The sequence below is a fragment of the Cyprinus carpio genome, chromosome B6 (assembly GCF_018340385.1).
Source record: "Cyprinus carpio isolate SPL01 chromosome B6, ASM1834038v1, whole genome shotgun sequence".
Taxonomy (NCBI): Eukaryota; Metazoa; Chordata; class Actinopteri; order Cypriniformes; family Cyprinidae; genus Cyprinus; species Cyprinus carpio.
The window spans coordinates 6,388,651-6,410,584 of record NC_056602.1 but is presented as its reverse complement, the minus strand read 5'-3'; the positions used below and the strand labels follow the sequence as shown (position 1 = coordinate 6,410,584).

The window sequence follows — 21,934 nt, the reverse complement described above, 5'->3', positions numbered from 1 at the left end:
ATTTCGATAAGAAATGAAAGCAACTTCAGAAACGGGAGAAAGCATGCTTCTTCTACAATGAATGTTTTATTTTTTCCTTTAGAAAACTCACCGTCGTCTAGAAATAGTTACAGTATACAAGAGAAAAACAAGAGGAGAGACATTTGCAGTTGAACGCCTGGTTGTCAACAGCCAGTCCGATAATAGAAGTGATAATATAGCAATAATAATGATAACTGCAATAATAGTAACTAGATCATGAATGATAAAGCTTTAAACCAAATGAAATCACGCTTGCTCCTCGCCGCCAGAGGCAGAGGCTTCTTTATACCAAACCAACATTAACACTGATGTCCCTCAGATCTTCATGAGAATACAAGGGATACGAGACCTATATACTGGATATGAATCATAGCAGAGTAAAATACAAAAGAACAACAAAAACGGGTTACATAGCATTTTATTTCAACTGCCTTCAGCCAGTTTTGCCTTCATATTAGCGTTTCTTCATTACTGATACGTGACATACTTTCAGGGATGTTTTCTAATTAGTGTCTAAGGCACTTTAAGAAACACGTCGTTAAATGCTAACAGTGGAACAGGTTAGTATGCTTCCCGTTCATCCTCTTAACTAGTGAACTAGTGTTCAATGACTCCAGTCTTGAGTTACGAAAATTCAGTCAAGTGCCTGTGAATTAACGTGTTCAATATTTCCAGTTGCTTTCAGCGCTGATTTCTCATTGATGTCTGGACCGTTTCAAACATCGTCCTTCAAGCTCCAATTAACTTTCCTTTTGGTTTCACTTGTAGTGTGTCTAATAGAGCAGCTGGGTTTCAGAAGTACCATCATACTGTCACATATACGGGGGGAAAACCCTTAAGAGATTACATATGTAAAGTCATGTATGCTTCATCTCGACGTGCATTTGCATCCAGAATACTTCACATTTCCTTTCCAGTTGAAATGGCCTTTTATGGCTTTCTTACAATGTGCAGTTAAAGGCGAATCGCGATAACATCCCAATCTCCCAAATAAGATCAAACAGGCCTGGAGCTGAATAAACGAGTTGATAAATGCGCAGGATTTCTTGTGTTTTAACTATTTCCTGTATTTAAATGTTAATGAGATGCTGAAGCGAGCAGCTTTTTCACAGTTTTTCCTTTTCTTTTCTGGTCCGTTTCAGATCCGGTCCAGTGCCACACGACTTTTCTCTTTTAGTGTTGGCTTGTAGCGAACGAGCAGCACATGCATCTCTATCTGCAGACCGTGTTTATTTGGAGAACTGTACTGTACAACTAAGATCCAATCCGTCGCGTTTGCTTAGCTAGCTGATGGTTTTACATCATTAAACTAGATTGGAGTGAACACTCTCATTGCGCGCTCTTATGAATGAGCATATTCATGTACACAAAGCAAAGTTTGATATTTGAAATGCACTTCTATAGTGTGTGTTCTGTTGTGTGCGTGCTATTTTGGAGGCTACAGCTGCAGGAAACCCTAATTGGCGTGTGTATGCTCGGTCTTGAAGCATCTTGGATTTAGAATAAGGCAGAGCTGATGCTCCCTTGGTAGGGAGGGGATAGAAATGGAGGTTTGAGGGCAGCTTATGTCTGAACGTGTGTGTATGTGGAAGTGTTAGTGTACTTGTGTGTTTACATCGCTCACTGGTCCTCTTTCTGTACCGCGGACCCCACTTAGCTAAAGGAGAAGGATGAGGTGCTGGAGAGGAGGAAGCAGTGGGGCTGGGTGACCACAGGAGGGCGCTGTGATCTACTCCGCTTGAGCCGGCGTGCTCTCGTTCAGGTCGCTGGCCTTGCTGTCTGCGTCATCGTCAGAAAATTCCCCTTCCATCTGCAGCTGCCTGCGGCCAGAACGGCTCGAGGAGAAGCTAACAGGACCTCCTCGCCTGCAGGAGACAGTAAAGAAGGCATTAGAGCACATTAGCCAGCACTCTAGATACTATTATAGTAGTAAATTATTTGAATTATCTTTTATTTTTTAGCTTTCATTTTAATTTTAGTAACTTTGTTATAGTTCATCATTTTTATTTTTTAAAATACTTCTATTTAGCACTATGAGTTTAGTAATTGTATTTGCTTTAGTCATTTTTTATTCGTTTTTTTTTTTAAATTGTATGTGCGTCTGTAATGTTTTACTATTATTTTTATTTTAGTTTTAGAAAATTTGTTGTTTTTATAATTCTATTTAGCATTAATATATTTTAAATTTTAGTAGTTTTGTTATGTGCTTGTCATTTTTATTTGTTTTTAAAGATATTTCTATTTTGTATTTATTTTATTTCGCTTTAGTAATTTATGTGCATGTGTCAAATTGTTTTTATATTTGTATTTAGCATTCATTTATTTTTATTTCAGCTTTAATAATTTGTTAGGTGCTTTTATAATTTTTACTTTTTTTATAGCTTTATTTAGCATTAACTCGTTCCCCGCCAGTTCTAGGTGTATTACAGTAAGGAAAGCCCTAGTGCATGCCCATAAAGAGTTATTTTAATTTTAGTTATATAACACTATATATGGGGGTGTGGGTGTCTGTTTGTTCTGTTTATTGAATGCAATTTAAATTTTTCACATAGAATATGACATCTGAATGTATTTTGCTTGAAAATGCATTACACTAAAATGCATTTTTCTCTGTGTTTTTGTCCAAAATGTTAGGAAATTGTCTCATAAATATGTTTTTATATATTTACAGCAGAAAATCTAGGAGAAAATCATCAAAAATGCTGGCGATGGCTGGCAACTTAAAAAAAAAAAGCTGGTGGGAAAAGCTTCAATATATTTTAATTTCAGCCTTATTTCAATTTCTGAAAATTATTTTTAATAGCTTTAAGTTTTATCATCAATAACAACACTGACAACCAACAAATGCACAGACCCTTTTTTTCAGCTATTTCTGGTCCAACAGTGTCTCTAATAGCAGTGAATATCAGCACTGCATCATTATTAAACAGTAGATAGGACATGATAAGAATGCACAAATAAACAGGATCAGATATCGATACAAGGATCTAAAGTAAGTACCTGAGGCGGTTTTTGAGCGTGCTGACCTCTCGGCTCAGACCCTCACTAGCTTCGGTGGCATCGTCCAGCTCTCTCTGCAGCTTCCTGCGGGAGGCGTTCGCTCGAGTCGCCTCTTCCTCGGCCTCCTCCAGCTGCCTCTTCAGCTGCTTCATGCGGGAGTTTGCCTTCTCCATCTAAAGACAGACAGAAATTCTGAGTCTCTGATTTCTCTCGTATAAGAGAAAAGCAACTAACTATAATTTATTGTGCATTATGTTTAGAGCTGTAAATCTGAAACTGAATTTAGGTGGTCCGCAACCTATCTGACTAAGGTGTAACGTAATAATAGAAGAGCACATCAGCATATAAGAATGACTTCTGAAGGATCATGTGACACTGAAGACTGGAGTAATGATACTACAAATTTAATTTTGCCATCACAAGAATAAATTACGTTTTAAAAGACACTCAAATAGTAAACAGTTATTTTAAACGGTGTTTTTGATCAAATTAAATGCTCCCTTGTGACAAGTTTATCCACAAAATCTGTCCAGCAACTTGGTAGCACAGTTTTGGAAGAACTTGCTATAAAACCAGCCAATCAGAAAATGGAAATCTTTTTTATAGGTATCAGATGCTTCATAAACAGTCCATGGAAGCAGAGTCATTTTTTCAGCACAAGTGGCTTGGGTCCTAAGTACACTTTGAGAACAGAGATTAGGATTTGGCTTTCATTCACCTGCTCTTTGTACTGGTCAGCATGGCGACGCTCATCCTCCACTTGCATGAACACCTCCTTGAGTTTCTTCTCTGTGCGACGCACAATCTTATTGGCTGCAGCTCTCTCCCTGTGAAGCACACAGATCATACACCACAAGTTAGTGCCAATGGTTTTTGTTCAGTCAGAACGCAGCATTAATTTTTTTCTTTTCACTGTTGCATACTTTGCTTCCTGTTCAAGCTGCTCCTCTAGCTGGATAATCTTGGCCTCCAGGGCGGCGATAGAGGCCTTGAACTTTGATTTGATGGATCCCTCAAGTTCCTGCAGTTTGGCCTTCAAATCTTTGTTTTGCCGCTCCATCTGCTGACGGGCGTTCTCGCTCTTCTGGGCGGCACTGCGCTCTCCCGCCAGCTCTGTGTTCAGGGTATCGACCTGAAATCCAGACACAACAGCTGCTACTAAAGACGTGATGCGTCAAATGCAGCCAAGAGTGCTTATGAAGATGACAATTAGACATCTTGCAAAGATCTCAAGCACACAGAATTTTGAGAGCAGTTTAATGGTGATGAAAACAGCTTGATCATAATTACACACCTGCATAGTGGTCTTGCGGAAGCGATCGTTTAGGAGCTCCATATTGCTCTGTTCCTCCTCTAGCTCTTCCTCCAGCTGGGCAATACGAGCCTCCAGCCTCCTCTTCTCATCCAAGAGGGCTGCCCTGAAGGAGTGAACATAAATGAAGTATAAAACATCTGTCTGAACAAACTATGAACAGAGGAGCAAATGAATTACCAGAAGAATATATCAAAGTCAGCATGAATGTAAATTATGATGACTTCCCTACTATAGTGTATATACAAATGAAATGCCTTCTCAAATGAAAAAAAGAAATGAAGGGCCAGACTTGCTTTTGTTCATTGGAAATTGATCAATCTTTTTATAAGTGTTGCAACATTCCACCATCTATTCGTTTTCATTCAAAATCGGTTTCACTCAAATACATCACAATTCTCAAGGAAAAAGTTAGTTGCGACTTTGAGAGGTTTGCAGCACAATGACTCACTTTCCAGAAGCACTGTTGGAAATCTCATCTGCGAGCTCGTCTCTTTCCTGTTCAGCGTGGCGCCGGGCTCTCTCTGAAGATGCCAGGTCCTAAAATCACAACCAAACCATAAACAAAGACTTGCCAGTTTAACTAATCCAACTTAAAACTGTGTAGAAAAACAAGCAACAGATTCTTCAGAAAGGCTTTTTTCAAACGTGTATCTCAGTGTCGGCTCACCTCTTGCAGCTGCAGAATCTCAGCCTCGAGACTCTTGAGCTTCTTCTCGTTCTCCTTAGACTGAGCGAAGATCTCATCACGAGAAGAGCGCGCCTCCTCCAGCTCCCTCTGGTAGTCCTTCATCTGGGCCTGGATCGAAACAGAGAGATGTTGCCATGTGTTCTTCTCACATTTTGTCATATCAATATACTGACTATGACCTAAAATATTAAGTCAGTAATGCAGTCAATGATGTAGACATCTCTATCACTGCTAAAAGGCTAATGCACTTGGAGCTTGTGAGGATAAATGGATTAAGCTAACAGTAAACAAGTCATTTATTGCATTATTTTTACTTAGTCATCACATTTCTGTGCATGAACAGCAGCATTCTGGAAAAGACTCTACCTGGAGTTTGCGTAGCTGTTTAATGGCTTCATCACGGGCCTTGTTTGCAGCCTCGATCTGAGCTTCCACATCTTTGAGGTCCATCTCTAGTTTCTTCTTGGCAGCTACAGCGAGAGCTCTCTGCTTCCTTTCATCTTCAAGCTCCGCCTCCATCTCACGCACCTGCAGGAACAGGAATCATGGATCAAAAAGCTATATCAGACGGGTTAACTATGAATAAAAACTATTTCAGAATGTCACAAATTTGTTACTTGTTGCTACTTGAGGCATTAACCCTTTTTTACACAAAGTTGCCTCAAGACTTACTTTCTTTCCTTGAAAGCACATGATATATGTATCGTGTGTGTGTGTGAATATATAGTGAATAAATGACGAATCTTAAAGGATAATCCTCATCCCCAAATGGCTTGTAATCCTCAAAAATGATCATTCCACCCACCTGTTTGACCAGTGCCCTCTTCTTCTCCTCATTCTGCTCATCTCTGGCCTGCAGGTCTCGGTCAAACTGGGCCTTCATGGCCTGCATGTTGACCTCCAGACGCAGCTTGGCATCTTCTGTGGCCTGTAGCTCGTCCTCCAGCTCCTCCAACTGAGTGCGCATCTCCTCCACCTGCTGCTCCAGAGTGCGCTTGGATTTCTCCAGCTCGTGCACCTACAGATTACAGAACATAAAAAAAAATGACAGTGAGATAGCGTCATAAGTTATAACCAGTGATCAACTGCTAAATGACTTCTCTACTCAGTCATATTTACTCCACATTTCTACAATTATTTTAAAAGACTGCAGAGGAAGATTTGCATTTTTCATCCATTTTCACGTTTTCCAAACCACTTTCCACATTACATTTTTATGATATCTCTAGACCTGGAAATAACAATTTAAAAATCCTCCCATTTTCAAATTAGCATTTTAATTTTATTTTTTGCTTTTATGTTTGCCACGGCACTCTGAGTAGATCCAAACAGTGAAATTTCATAAGTCCAAAATCTTGCTCCAAATGCTGCACATTAAACATGCATATGTTGTGACTGGCTCATTTTGTCACTTTGCTAAGTATTCTGTTGTCAGTGATGACAGGCAAATTACTTGACACCTGAAACTTGTTGCATCACACTTAGTTATCACGCTGTAGGGTGTCAGCACATTATGAGGTCTCAAAAGAAAAACAGCCAACAAAATCTGCTGTTTACAGAACACCAAAGGTTCTTTAAACACCATGATGATGAATTCAAACATAACCACGTATGTAATATAACAGCACAAACGTCCAGTAACATACTGTCTGACTTACATTCTTGCCTACGTCATCCTTGGAACTCATCAGATCCTCCATCTCTGCTCTGAGCTGCTTGTTGAGTCTCTCAAATTCCTCTTTAGCCTCAAGAGCTTCATCCAGGGCTCGGGCCATAGACAGAGCTTTGGTATCCTTCTCTCTCGCCTCGGCCTCCGCACGGTCCCTCTCCTCAGCGTAACGTGCAGAGATGGTCTTTTCCTCAGCCAGCATCTAACATAAGCATCAACAAATGCTTTTGTAAGGTTTTTTCCCAATTATTAACAAATGTTTTTCATTAGAATTCAATAATAAAAAAAATACTATTACAATTTAGCATTATATAAAACAAAAATTACAATTCTGAAAATCAGTTGGTAACCCTCACATTGTTGTTCATCTTTAAAATACAAATTATGATATTTTAAATGAAACCTGTAAGATTTTGGTCCATCCATTGAAAGTACATTCCACTAAAAATTTGTCGCTTCAAAAAGTTAAAGACATCATAAAAGTTGGTTCTCACACACAAAGCAAGCATGCTTGAGCTTCAGTTTCCCATATTTGATGAGCTCTATATATGTGCATTTATCAGAGTTTATTGTGAAACTAAAAAACCTAATTAAATCTGTTTATCATATAAAGAAAGTGTCGTCTTCAGAAGTCTTGGATTAAATTAAGCTTTAAAACTTCCAAGTTTTGGTAAATGGACTTTCAATAGAAGGACAGAACTTCATATCTTCATTTATTTTTCGAAGAGGTGTGAAAAGTCCTATGGTTTTGGAATGACATGAGGGTGAGTAAATGATGACAGAAATGTCATTTTTGGGTGAAATGTTGTTTAGCCAAAACAATTCATACCTGGTCAAACTTCTTCTGTTTCTTCTCCAGGTTTGAGACGATCTGTCTCTGGTGATCCAGGTCCACCATAAGATCATCAAGCTCCTGCTGCAGTCTGTTCTTGGTTTTCTCCAGCTTGTCGTAAGCGATGGCCTTTTCCTCCAGCTTCTGACTGGTCCCCTCCATGTCCTTCTGCAGTTTCCTCTTGACCTCCTCCAGGCCTTCAAGAGCTCCCACATCATCCTCCAGCTTCTTCTTGGTCTCCACCAGCTATCCAAGAAAGGAAGAATACAGAGGAGTGCTTTTACTTTCAAATGTTTGAGTAGTAAATAATACACCTGACTGCCTTTCTGAACAGAAGTCTGAAAATGACACTTTTACATAACTCACTTTTGGTCAAATCTGAGGTTCTAGCCAACATGTCACTGGTAGAGTAAAACATCATTATCCAAAATAAAAAAAAAACATCAAAATCTGCCGTCTGCCCTAATAAAAAAAAAACATGGAGTGATAGTGCATACTTGGGATTGTAGTGTTGCCAGTTGTTTCTCCAGGTTCCTTCGCGCCTCCTCTTCCTCTTCCTGCTGCTCCTGAAGGCTGTTCTTCTCCTCCTCCAGTTGACGGATACGGCTGCTCAGGTTCAGCTTCTGACGGGTCTCCTCTTGAAGCAGCTCCTATATCCACAATATTAATCAATCATGACTCAATCACATCACACACACCTTTTCTGTAAAAAGTCTACCTACTGTTTTTATTAATTATCTATTGTTTTAATATTCTATGTCATTGCTTCATCCACTCTTGCAGGGCTTCCTTTTTGCAGAGACGCATTACCTGAGTATCCTGAAGCTGGCTCTCAAGGCTGGAGGCGTCTTTGGCCAGCTTAATTCCCTTCTTCTCAGCATCTTCCAGTAGAGCAGAAACATTGTCCAGTTCCGCCTGCAACAAATGACAAATAAATAAATACATTTAAAGTGGAGCGATATTTCACAAATACCCTGATTCTGATTTAAGGTTGCTTTCACACTTGGCTTGACAGGCTGGTCCGAACCAAATAATTAAAATTAATTTTAATAATTGCAGATTTAATGATTGCAGGTCTCATTTGAAACTCCAAGTCAGAATTTAACAGAACAGTTTAATTCAGTGTAGCAAATAAATGTTTGTTTTAAAAAAACAAATGATTAAAATTGTGCTTTTAAAAAAAATGGCTTCAGGTTTGCTGTGATTATATTTTGTAAGACTGCACAATGTTGTGATTATATACCAATATGACTATGAAATCATATATGAAATTGGTTATTATATAATAACAATAATGTAATAGTGCACACACTATTATTTAATTACTGCAGTTTGCAATTTATTTAATAATAATTACAATTAATTACAAAAAAGTAAAAATTCACATCAACCCATAATCGTAATTAGGGTTTTATTTTGATTAACCATGCAGCCCTTATTACAGCCACACTTTCAGCCTGCAAAAAACAATGTTATCTGTAGTGTGTGAGGGAGGACGGAGTGTAACAGTGTTTCATGAAACTGGGAGTAACAGAAATGATTCTGATATGAAGTTTAACAGAACCGGCTTGTAGTTTGTGTAACAGCTCTGACCTGTAGTTTGTGGGAGCGGTCTGAAAGTTCTCCTTTAACCTTCTCTCCCTCGCTGAAGCGGGCCATGAACTCCTGCAGCTGAGCCTCAAGTTTCTTTCTCTTGTGCTCAGATTCAGACTTGGCTTGCTGCAAACTCTTCACCTCACTGGTCAGCTCCTTATTATCACTCTCCAGGGTCTGTTTGTTTTTCTCCAGATTTGACTTCACCTAATGTTCACAGACAGACAGTGTGAGAGAGCACCAGATTTTGCCTGAACTGTATCAACAGGAGACCATACCATATATAATCACTGGACGAGGAAATGAATTCCAAACACATCATTCTGACAGCAGACATTAGAACTGAGTAATGAGTCATTTATTCTTCATCTCTGTGGCTTACTCTCTTGGCCTGCTCCAGCTGCTCCGAGATCTCCTCCAGAGCTGTGCCGTGCCTCTGTCTCATCTCCTGGACCTGAGACTCATGGTTTTTCATCTCGTCATCGATGGCCTTCTTCAGCTCTGCCACCTCCTGCTCTCGTTTGGTCCTTCATGAGCAAAAGACACATATTTAGGCAAGACACATTTGAGGAGAAGGGGTCAGATTTGAATGAACTCAATCTGGCTTAAATGGCTCTCCACTCTCCACTTTTGAAACAAGTGAAGGGTAAGTAAATAACAATTTTCATTATTGGGTGAATTTTTGTGTTCATGATAAATTTAGCTCCTGATGCAGACTCTTGTACCTCAGCTCTTGCTGGGCGGCAGTGGTGTCCAGTGTGTCTTCCAGCTCAGTCTTCAGAGCCTCCAGTTCCTCACTCAGATCTCTCTTGAGCTTCTCAGCTTTGTTTCTAGCTGCTTTCTCAGACTCCAGATCCTCCTGGAGCTCAGCTAGCTGGGCCTGCAGCTCCCGCACTTGCTTCAGAGCGTTGTTCTTCTGAGCGACCTCCTCATCACCTCTGTGGAACAACAAGGAGAAGCAACGATTATTAACAAAACCATGCATGCTAAATTTAAGGAGTTATATTCTACACTTTGTTTACAATCTCTGTCTAATCCTAATTAATTAACTAGTTCTGAAATGAAAACGAATACTTTTATTCAGCAAGAACAGATTAAATTGGTCACATGTAACAATAAAGAGTTTTATAATGTCTAGGTAACAATTTATTTTAAGGTGTCCTTGTTGCATGTAACATGTACTTATTATAATAACATGCAAGTAACCCAAAGCCAAAACCTAATCCTAATCATATAGTAAGTACATGTAGTTCATTAATATTACTCAGTACTTAAATATATAATTACACTGTAATTAAAATAAAGTGTAACCGATTTCGATCTCAAATAATCACTTCTTTTACACTGTGATTATTTTACACTATTTAAAACATTTACACTGTATTTTTGCCTTGGTAAACATAAAAGATTTAAAATAAAATAATACAGACTGAAAGCATGTTTTTGTGTGTGTTGATGTGATGGCGCAACAGCAATGTGATACCAATTTACTAAATTATCTGAGAACTGCACAATGTTAACACAAAGGTCAAGAATAAAAACTTTCCATGACTAATATTCCAATTTTTATGACGCCAACATAACTCGGCCTACCATAAGTTATTGTTTTGACATGGTCAGCTAGACGACAGCCAAACTATTTTGTTATTCTGTGTTCCTCAATGACTAGATCTTCACCTGGCCAGTACAGCCTGTAGCTCCTCTTCTTTCTTGGCCAGTTGGATCTTGAGTTCCTCAATCTGGGCCTGCAGCTCAGCTATCTGGTCCTGTAGGTCTGTGGTCTCACCATCCAGCTTTCTTTTGGCTTTCTCAAGCTCCTGCCTAGTTTTCTCCTCTTTCTTCAAACGCTCTGAGGGTCAGACACGCACACATAAACATGTAAGACTCACTGCTTTTCATTCACTTAAATAAAATGACCCATATTCAACCCAGTCCTCACCTTCCAGGTCTACCATCATCATTTCTTGCTTGTTTTTGACTTTGCCAAGGTTCTTGGCCTTCTCTTCTTCCTCAGCCAGCTGGGAGGTCATCTCACCGACACGGTCCTCCAGGAGTTTTTTCTCCTGAGGGATAGAGAGGAAAGGAAGAGTTCAGTTTGCTCCTGCAAAGCTCTTCTCAGAGCATTCTTACAACAAAGGCCCTGGGCTGCATTTTGATTGGGCAGTCTGACATCTGCACTGACCTTTAGGAATTTGGAGTTCTGGTCCTCCAACAGCAGAATATCTTCCTCCATCTTTTTTATCTTGGCTTCAGCAGTCACCTTCTCCAACTGAAGCTTTTGTCGGGCAGCCTCTTCTTCATCTAGTTGTTCCTCTAGGTCCTAAAGTCATGCATACACACACACTCTCTCTTGTGGTTTCTGTACAGCAGCAGTGTAGGACTTTGTGAGCCTTTTACTTGCTGAATTCATTATTCCAACCCAGAAGTTTTAGATACAGATTAACTCAGAGCTGAGAGGGTTTTAAGAACCTATTTGAAGTTTCCAGCAGATCAAGGACTATATTTCCCCAGTGAAGTCCTCACCTGTATGTGTGACTGCATTTTCTTCTTCTCATTCTGCAAAGACTGGTTCCTCTCCTCTTCCTCCTCCACACGGGACTCCAGGTCATGAAGAATCTCCTCCAGCTCTTGTTTTTTAGCCACCAGGCGAGCCCTCATCTCTTCAGCTTCAGCAAACAATTCTGTCTCAGCCTGCAGTTGCTCCGCCAAGATGTTCTTCTCCTCCAAGAGCTGAAACAGACATCAAACCAGATCTTCTCTCTGTTTCTACAACATTTTTAGCACTTGGTTGGAAGAGTCACTATGATGTAGTAACACTGCAGAATAGTCACTACATTGAATAATGCCACAAGAGACCACCTTGATTTTCGAAAGCAACATAATTCAAGTGTGGCCATTTACATATATCAGATACATAACAGCGTCTTTAAAGGTGGCTCATTCCATCGGTTATTAGGTCAAAAACTAACACAACACTTAAATAACACTGTGTATTTTCAGAAGACAGAGGGAGCAGGTGAGTGTGTGCTAACCTGCTGGTGTTTCCGCTCCATTTCCACCAGTTCGTTCTCTACTTTCACCTGCCTCTCCTTCACTTTAATGAGCTCTTCATCCTTGGCCTGCATTTCTTCCTCCTGACGGGTCACCTGGAGGAGGGGTTTCACCTGCAGACGCACATTAATACATGTCTCAAATAAAAACGATCTGTAACGATACTGTAAACAAGTTTTTAAAGATTCAATTTCTCTTGCAAACAGATACACTTCTTTTAGACAAGTCTACAAAACCTGGTCAAATCATTAAAACAGTCTCTTTCAAAAACCGAGACCAACCTTGGTGAAGAGTCTCCACCACTGCCAGTGGCGTAGTTTCAGGTAGGCGGCACAGTTTCTCTGCAGGACTTTCAAGGCGCTTAGCTGCTGCTGTTTTTTAGCGAAGGCTCTGAGAAACACAACCGCAAAACAGCAGCGGTTCACTGTCAAGGTCTCATAAGAATACATTTTATTCTACACTAGAAACATTAAGAGCTGCATATTGCTGCCGCCCCTTTTAGACCAGATTTAGATCAGCCATCTGCATTTGGACTCACTTGCGAGCCAGATATCCTCGACAGACTGACTGAAAGTAGATGATGATATCTGTTATTTTCAGGTCTCTCTCCTCCTCCAGGTGTGCCAGAACTCCAGTGCGGAAGAAGATCTTACTCTGCCCGATCCGGTAGAGGTTTGGATCAAGCTCCAAGGCTCGGATCTACAGATCAGATTGTTAGATGATACTTAGTGTTTAGCAGATGCTGGTTTATCAATAATGAACATCAGTAAAAACTTCTATGAAAAGAGAGAATGATCATAAAATAACTCTTTAATTAAATTTTTTTTATATCAATTATTAAAAATTATATAAACAAATTTCATTATAATAATAAAGCTCTTTGGAGAGACGCATTATTGAGCTATACGGTCTGTTCCGGAATTTTACTTTTGAAAGTTACATTTGGATATACTCTAGGGTTGTGCTAATAGACGATAGTATTGTGTATCGACGATAGCCAGAGATATTGACGATAGCAGATGTCTCTGTCAATAGTCAAGACACTATTAGGCTCATTCTCCTATTAATGTATTAAATTATAATAATAATTATTATTATTTTTATTAGGCGGCCTATCATAATTCAGCTATCAAACTGCCCAGCTATTTCACTTCAGCATGCGCGCAAATGAGGATTGGAGCCTGTAGCCGGTGAAGAAGTCTCCATCCACAAACAGATGTACATCGTCTGCAGATATAAGGCATTTCATTGCACTTTAACAAGTAATCTGAATGGCCTATACTTGTGCAATATTTTAAAAGAGCCCTCACTAACTGAGTTTAATGCCACAGTTATGTTAGAATGCATCTAATTCTTGTTTCTGTAGCGGTGCGTCGGGCTCGTCATCAGTTCAATTGAACTTTACTCCAGATATATGAACTTACCTGTTTTGAATACTTTATATTAAATGTGTTCGTTTATGTCCAATATTAGTGTTAAACTTTTGGACTTTAAATGAAATCTACTATTTTCACCGTTGACTAATTTTGCAGAAAATTTAGACTGATAACTTCCGTGCGCAGATGCGTCAAATTTGTCACAGGACATGCGATATGACAGTTGCGTCTGACTATATATGAACTAGCTGTTTTAAATACAGTATTTTTATATTTAACGTTAGTTTATCAGTATGTTTGAAAGTATATTTTGTTGACTATTGGTGATTCCATAGGCTCTCTCGCGTACCTCTGCGGTTATGCTATGACAAGAACAAGAACAAAGAGTCTGTCTCTTGCTCCACCCATGCACGATAATATGTATCGTCGATCTTACGGGCTGACGATATGACTATTTGAAAAATGACCATATCACCAAACACTAATTTTAATTATAAAAAAAGAAAACAACTTAAATGTAGTGCAAATCTATCTGAAATTTATTTGAAAATGATAAAAAAATTTTTTTTAAACATTTGCATTTATTTGATAGAAAAATACAGTAAAAACAGTAATATTGTGAAACACACTGAAAAACACAATTCATTTCTATTTGAATAAACTTTAAAAGGTAAAATATTCCAGGTTTATTTTTCAGTGTCACATGATTCTAATGGCTAATTTGGCATGTAAATTTTTTTTTATAATTATAATCAATGTTGAAAACAGTTGTGTTGCTTAATATTTTTGTGGAAATGGTGATACTTTTTTTAGGACTTTATTTTCAGGATTCTTTGATGGATGGAGTTTAAAAGAACGGTTTATTTGAAATAGTAAAGAAATTGTTACAAACTTTTTTTGATCAAATGAATACATACTTCATGAATAAAAGCAAACTTTTGAACAGTGTTTGTTTTTATAAAAAAAAAAAAAATCATAATACGCTGGTTTTCTAACTATTTTGACTGATCAACGTCATTTGTTAGTCATCTTAAGAAATCTCACCATTCTCTCACAAGCCTGCTTGCCATCCATAAAACCTTTGGGGATTGCATTAGGGGTGAGGATCTCGTATCTGAGAGGAAGACAGATATGAGAGTTTTATTAATATAAAATACAATATTATTAATGCTACGGCATCTTAAGACATACTGCGCTTCTCTACTCTTTAATGAGATATCTGAAACACACCTCTGTCTGAACTCCTGGAAGACAATACGGTTAGGGAATCCCTGCCTGCAGATCCGGATCCCTTCTAGAACTCCATTACACCTCAGCTGATCTAGAACCAGATGAGGCTCCAGTTTACCAGCCTAGAGGAATGACATCATCAAAGAGGTGCATGACCACATTAAAGAAACTCCAGTTGAAACTCTAGCTAAAGGACATATTTACTTACAACTGAAGGGACAAATGTCACTTACTCTTTTCTCATGATTGGGGATGATACAGCGGACGAAGTTAGGGTTGGTGTTTCTGAGTGTGGCCATGAGTTTCGTGAGGGACTCTTTATAGAGCTGACCCACAGTGCGGAACATGCCCTTCTTGGTCTTATATGTAGCCCCAAATGCAGTCTCATTCATCCCTGCCACCTGGTCCAAACCAACAATACGGTCCACTACCATGAAGAGTGAGAAAAAAGAAAGATACCAACTGGTTAGCTTGATCTTCACAGTATTTACAAACATTAAAAAAAAAAAAAAAAGTGTGACACAGCACAGCCAAATCATGTGAAGATGGAAGAGGGAAATCTACAACTAAAGCTCTAATTCAACAACACCAAGCAGAAGGTCAAAATACGCTGTGTATTTTTGCATTCTTACAAAAACCATTTAACAATAATAAAAAATTCCTTCAGGCCTTTAATCGTCATATCCCAAACGAAAACAGAAAATAACTTTCAGAAAGTAGTACAGTGTATTTTGACTTAATGCCACAAGTTTAGACAGCCAATTCAAGAGCCAATGCCCCCTACTATGCCAGCAGGTGCAGGTCCAGTGCTAGGCAAATGGAGACATGAAACAGATGAAGAGTGCCAAGGATAAGACTACATCTAGAAACAAGCACAAGCTGCAAAAGAAAGTAAATGGAAGGGTGAACCTCAAAACCTGTCAAGATCATGTCCAGGACATACTTCACACCAATACCTTGCAGTTCACAGAGTCAGATGTTAATTCAGCAACTGCTCTCATGGTTTCATCAGACAGATTTAAACCAGTAATGCTTAACTCCTCTTGAACCGTAAAAGTTACCTGCTTGTCAATCAGACTACACTGATTACACTGCATAAATCTTTGTATGCAGCCTATATTTACAACTAATTAAATCTCTTTTCTTTTTGTGTGGTGAATTTCAATGACAGTGTGTATTTAGCAGTGAACAGTGCTTTAAGTTTATAAAAAGATCATTCTATTTATATAAAAAAAAAAAAGTTAAAAATATATATTTTACTTAAATAATGATCCTTAAAAGGCTTCATTTTAAGATGTTTCTATCAAGTACATTTTCCACTCCAATTCTTGTTACAGAATTTCAGAATACAAAAAAGTGCATTGTAAAGTACTGATACATTGTGTAAGTATTTGTTGTAGTGTTGATTTCAATCAAACAAATCATAGTTTTGCCAATATTTTTTACTCTACTACAGAAATGAGATTCTAACAAGAAAAAAAAAACAAATATAAAAAAAGCATTTGGATGCATTACAGCATTCCAAACTGAGGGAAAATGTTGTTGTTGGTTTTTTTCTTTTGAGTGAAATATGACCCAGACATGTAAATCAAGTTTTCTCTCTAAGCAATGTTACTAAAGATGTCTCCTTTCAGCAACTGAATAAGGAATAAATAGGTAAATATATTCACAAATTTGAGTCTGATAACAGTGTCCTACAGCAAAACAAATCAAACTTCAATCACTCGACACACAAGTAATCAAAAACTACATATTCATTTTGATTTATTGGAGGCTGGTAAAGTGTATCTACTGGGGCTACATTTATAATTCTAGGTCTTGCAGCATTCCTGTAAACGCCATTCTTAAGAACCGCTTCCAAGTAATGTTCTGCACATAATGGGCTCCTGATGTGACTTCCGTTACCTCCATGGAGAATTTACGGAGCTGTCAGTGTTGACTGGCACAGGGCTGAGCGAGTCATTTGGATTCCAGTGAAACAAGACGTGTATTGTTCCGTGTTCCCTGTCGGAGACACTACAGAATTCCTCCACCCCTCACCCAAACTCCATCTCCCTCACACGGCCTATCAAATCACCGTCTGACACTTAAAACAAACAAGTAGTCTGACCGCCAGAAGCAAGGGCATAAGCACCAAACCACACACACCGCTCTGACTTCTGTAAACTAAGCTGTGTTTGAGGGAATCTCGTGAAAACCAGGTCAGGCCACATTTCACTGTGAAATCTAAATTTAAGAAGGAAATAATATTTAGCATTAAGTCCATTTTAGGACAATGTTTTTGACAATTAAGCAATTTTTCACCCAAAACTGTCATTATCATAATGCGTCTAGACCCTTTTTATAGATAGATACTTATTTGCTATAAGCAAAGCATATTTTACTGCTCCAGGTGTGTGTTCACGGTGTGTGTGAGTGTGTGTGTATTCCCTGCTGTGTGTGTGCACTTTGGATAGGTTAAATGCAGAGCACGAATTCTGATTATGGGTCACCATACTTGGCTGTATGTCACGTCACTTAAATAAATATTTCTTTTTGACTTGGGGGAATCACCTATTCTTGTCAAAATAGCCTTTTTCGAAACTGTCTGGACTAAATAAATGCTATATGTGTGGATATAATAATGATATGACACTTTTATAGATTTTGAAGTAATAAATTACAGGGAAAATATTTAGCAAGTGTGTGAATCAAAATTGCTGAAAGGACTCAAAGAACAAGCAGGGCCCTAATCCTTGTAGCCAGCGCATCCATAGAGTCACTTTCAAACGTTTGTTATGCAGTGTCAGAACTCTGTATCGAGTCACTATGCACATGCATTCATTTTTCATGCAATCTTCATTCATGGTCAGTTTGGGCTTCCTAATGAATCAGCCAAGTCACGCTTCCTTCCAAATGGATCCAGCTAACTCTAAAGTTAGTCAGCTAGAGGGACCAGGGCCCAGGTCTACAAGCCATGGGAGTGTTTGAAAGTACACAATGTGCTGGTAAGCAGAGACCTACAGCATCGTATACCTTCACCTGGCGATTCATGGAGACTAGAGACATCATAAAAAGACGCTCTTTGGATATTCTGAATCTCTATGGTCGAGAGACAGAGAAAGGGGGCAAAGGGGGATAAACAAGAAAAAAAGCTAAATAAAAAGGTAGTAGTAGAAAACAGCTAGCACATAAAAGACATCAATGGTAGTAAACACACTGGTTAGTGCTGTGCAACACAAGTGAGAATAAGCACAAGTCTTCATTCCATTTGCACTAGTTTCTAATGTTTGTGGATATGTGTACTTTCAAATGAACATTAAGATCCTGCTGATCGATCTTAGCACACACACTCTATTTTGTATTTACTTTTGAGTAATTATTTTGCAACAGTATTAATAATTTTATATAAAAAGTGTATCATGTTATTCATTATACACGTTCATGTTATTTTGGCTGGAAATACAGTCAATGCTGAACTATGACATACAATATATGACACATCCCACTCTGTATTTCATATTTTCTCACTGCTTTAATCTGTAACTAATGTAGAGCAGCCCTGCTTACAACTACAGTGCAAATATATCTGTTTTGGTATTAACAGTATTGCAAAATGTCTTGTCGGAGACATTTTTATTCACACACACCGCCCAGCCCAAAGTTTGACTCTTTGTAACTGAATGAATAGCTCCCCCCACTAAGTTAAAATATTTGCATCAAGCCACTAAAATGCATGGCAAGCTCTTTTTACAAGACAGACAAGACGTGAAACTGAAGATTGAAAACAACAGTCTCTTTCTTCACAGAGTGGGAGGGTAGAACCATAAAAACAACCCGTTTTAACGTTTCAGGGAATCTGAAAGGCACTCGAAAAGAAAACCGCTTACCATCCTTCCACAGTTCAGCCACAAACTTATCGGTGGACTGGTGCAGGAGTGTGGCCACATTGTCATTTAGAGGGTCCATGTTTTTCATCAACCACTCATCTGCCTTATAGTCGACCTGCAAAATAAGAGTAATAAACAGTACGTTAACAACCTCAAGATGGGAAGAATGGAATTAAGCCAGGATTGGTTCAATCTGGATCGTTCAGTTTAAGAGGTACTGCAGTTCAGCGGTCGTTGGCTGTTTGCATAGTGTTATGTAACTACGGAAAGTGATAAAGTATAAATCAATGCACTATTTTTCTTCACTTAAACAACAGGAAACAAAGCAAACTCTCATTTTCTGGCTTTTAACCCAAACATAGCTCAAAGGAAGAGAAATATCAAAAGTTCCTCATTTCATGCAGTGTCAAGTTTCTATGGCAAACGGCTCACTGATCTGAAACAGATGTGGCCTATGGTTAGCACATACCACAGCTGGATGCTGCTACCCTTGAAAGACAGCAACGCAACATTTCACTGCAAGCCAGTATGACCTGACTAAATCCAATTACATAAGGTTACGATGCATTCCTTTTTTCTTTGAAACACTAACAACCGGCCTTCATTACAAAAACCATCACAGGACTAAAGCACAAGAGGGGAAGCCAACAGCTATGTGTGGTTTCATTAATATGAATGCAGACGTACCCTGCCAGCATAGTGAATGATGCTGAAATCGGCTTTGTCCTTCAGCTGCCGTGGTTTCTGGAACTTGGCATGAGTGCCTTGCTCTTGCACCAGTTTGTCCACAAAGGTTTTATCAGTGGCTTTTGGAAACCAGCACTCCTCATCCAACAGAGCCAACACACCGGGAGGATTTGCCTGGGAATGGTACCATAAGACAGATCAAAACAACTTCTAGAAAAGCCAACAGAAAGCACTTAAAGATTCTTTGCTTCCACACTAACTTCCAATCACATTCAATTTTGTAAATATCTGTGGTAGAAACTAATTCTAGGAACCCAGAACAAAAATTCAAGGGCGGTGAGCGCTCACTGGTCTCTCGATGAGGTCAATGCATGGCTGCAGGTCGAGGCCGAAGTCGATGAAGCTCCATTCGATGCCTTCACGCTGGTACTCTTCCTGCTCCAGGATGAACATGGTGTGGTTGAACAGCTGCTGAAGCTTCTCGTTGGTGTAGTTGATGCAGAGCTGCTCAAATGAGTTCAGCTGCCAAGAGATGGGGAGAGCAATGAAATATGATCAAACCATCTTTGTCCAAAGCATTTTTTAGTCCCAGAACATACATAATAGATTCTTTCACCAACATCAGTATCTTCAATATCAATATCACTTAACTAAATACTGCACTTATGAGTGGGAATCCAATTACGCTATTTACTGTAAACCTTGTAATTTCATCCTAACTATACCATAATTGTATTACTCAATTCAGCAGATGCATCTTAACCAAAGCAAGACAGCAAGAACATCCTCCAGCACAACCTGAAGGACGAAACCTTCTTTAGGGTTTAAGGTCAGGGTTTTCTCTTTTTTTTTGCTTTTGTTATTCCATTTTTTCCATAAATTTTCCCGGAGTTTGTTTTAATGGTATAATTACATTTTAGTACTCACAAAAACGTGCAAAATTCTGTTTTCTTCTTTAGATTCCGATTTAATGGTTTAATTAAATTTATTAAATCAAAATGTCTAAAAAATTGATTTCATAAAACGTAATAATTTATTACAACAACAGACTCAATTTTGTTTCAAATAATAAAGCCTATAAAATATTTTTTATTTATAATTTTATTTTTATGGATTAATGATTCAATACAAATTTAATTATCAAAAACGCTGGTAATTAAAGAAATATTAACAAATTAATCTTTAAAAATGCAATCAAATTCAAATTTAACAATTCCTTTTATTTTTGGGAAACAGTGATCACAATAGAGGTTAAATACTAAAGCATGAAAGAAAAACTGTAGTAATAAAATTGAAACAAAACTTAATTTTGTATTACTACCTTGAGAAGTACATTCTGTGGCACAATAGTAATATAATTTTTTGTCACAAATCAAGAACTCAAATTCATTTCTGATTTGTTGCAGTATAGTGATTAATATCTAAGATTTAGCGTAAGAGACAGCTGAGCCAAGGAACCCACACCTGGAATATCTCAAAGCCAGCAATGTCCAGGATGCCAATGAAGGAAGCTCCCTGGCGCTTGGTCCTGTCTAGAGCTTTATTAATGCGGTGAACAAGCCAGCGGAACAACCTTTCGTATGTGGCCTTGGCCAGGGCTTCCACTGCAAAGTCGGCCTGGTCAGAGAAACAGAGAGACCGGATCAGGAAAAGGGAAAAAGTGACATAAACCTCACATTTACAAAAATATGTTTATAATATAGAATCACACTATTATAACACAGGTACAGAAGTAGGGTTGGGTATCGAGAACCGGTTTCATTTTAGAACCACCTCCACTTTTCAAAAGGACACGGGTTTCTTTTTTTATTGGAATCCATAAGCAGAATCGGTATTGCTAAAATCTAAATACCCAACCCTAAAAATGGTAAGCAAAACCTGAAATGACCCCTTAGTGGAATTACTTTCCTAACAGGTTTCCCAAACCTCTGCAGAATTTGTTCAGTTATGATGACATTTTAATGACAGGAGACTAGCAGCCTATTGTTGTAAAAGGACAGAGGTGAAAAGGAAATGTGAATAGAACAAAAGTACAGCAATGACAAGATTCAAGAGCTAAAACACCAATGAAAATATTGCTTTTCAGCTGAAAGAGTGGGTGATTTGACAGATAACTTAATAGCTCATTACCTGCTCTTTAGTTTGGGCTTTTTGTACATAGTCTCTGCCCACTTTGATTCTTGGAGACAGGATGGCACGTGTGAACTCCATGACATTCATGCCAAGCAGGTGGCAAAGCTTTTGAGCAGCTGAAAAACAGAAAATACATACTTGTTCACAAAATGGTCCTCTAGTGCAAGCTGACCAAAAATGGTGACATTCTTTTTCGATTTAAAGGATTTTAGAAGTATCCCTTATGCACTTAAATGGTGGTGAGAGAAGTTATTATGGGACATTTTTGCTCATGAATATCAGAGGTATTTCAAACAAGTCAGGTCGTTATTGCAATTTACTGACTTCTAAACCCCTACAGTCCATTTAGCAGCCAAACAAACCCCAAGAGATCCCCCTCAGGACCACCAGCACGACTATAACTTTCCAGTTTCGAGTCGTGAATGACTTGTTTCAATATCATTCCATGAACGGTGAGGATAAAAACGAAT

General features: G+C 38.6%; 1 protein-coding gene across 6 annotated transcripts in view; it reads right to left on the bottom strand.

Annotated features, from left to right (window-relative positions):
- Positions 1–47: 47 nt before the first annotated feature.
- The window catches only part of LOC109062338 (myosin-10), a 54,025-nt gene continuing 32,138 nt past the window's right edge, over positions 48–21,934 (bottom strand). For 3 of the 6 annotated variants that reach the window (XM_042725441.1, XM_042725442.1, XM_042725443.1), the window contains 32 exons: positions 21,462–21,580; positions 20,796–20,948; positions 19,680–19,853; positions 19,332–19,505; positions 18,645–18,759; positions 17,791–17,856; positions 15,009–15,202; positions 14,776–14,897; positions 14,590–14,659; positions 12,708–12,868; positions 12,451–12,559; positions 12,151–12,282; positions 11,642–11,848; positions 11,301–11,438; positions 11,058–11,181; positions 10,796–10,967; positions 9,844–10,056; positions 9,501–9,645; positions 9,119–9,325; positions 8,336–8,440; positions 8,023–8,175; positions 7,523–7,771; positions 6,683–6,895; positions 5,830–6,042; positions 5,391–5,552; positions 5,004–5,132; positions 4,785–4,873; positions 4,316–4,439; positions 3,945–4,153; positions 3,740–3,848; positions 3,022–3,194; positions 48–1,886 (listed from right to left, as the gene is read on the bottom strand). In XM_042725441.1, coding sequence (XP_042581375.1) covers positions 1,751–1,886; positions 3,022–3,194; positions 3,740–3,848; positions 3,945–4,153; positions 4,316–4,439; positions 4,785–4,873; positions 5,004–5,132; positions 5,391–5,552; positions 5,830–6,042; positions 6,683–6,895; positions 7,523–7,771; positions 8,023–8,175; positions 8,336–8,440; positions 9,119–9,325; positions 9,501–9,645; positions 9,844–10,056; positions 10,796–10,967; positions 11,058–11,181; positions 11,301–11,438; positions 11,642–11,848; positions 12,151–12,282; positions 12,451–12,559; positions 12,708–12,868; positions 14,590–14,659; positions 14,776–14,897; positions 15,009–15,202; positions 17,791–17,856; positions 18,645–18,759; positions 19,332–19,505; positions 19,680–19,853; positions 20,796–20,948; positions 21,462–21,580 — 4,859 coding nt within the window. In that variant the 3' untranslated portion in view covers positions 48–1,750. The remainder of the gene's footprint in view (positions 1,887–3,021; positions 3,195–3,739; positions 3,849–3,944; positions 4,154–4,315; positions 4,440–4,784; positions 4,874–5,003; positions 5,133–5,390; positions 5,553–5,829; positions 6,043–6,682; positions 6,896–7,522; positions 7,772–8,022; positions 8,176–8,335; positions 8,441–9,118; positions 9,326–9,500; positions 9,646–9,843; positions 10,057–10,795; positions 10,968–11,057; positions 11,182–11,300; positions 11,439–11,641; positions 11,849–12,150; positions 12,283–12,450; positions 12,560–12,707; positions 12,869–14,589; positions 14,660–14,775; positions 14,898–15,008; positions 15,203–17,790; positions 17,857–18,644; positions 18,760–19,331; positions 19,506–19,679; positions 19,854–20,795; positions 20,949–21,461; positions 21,581–21,934) is intronic. The other 3 variants (XM_042725444.1, XM_042725445.1, XM_042725446.1) reach the window with 1 other exon arrangement.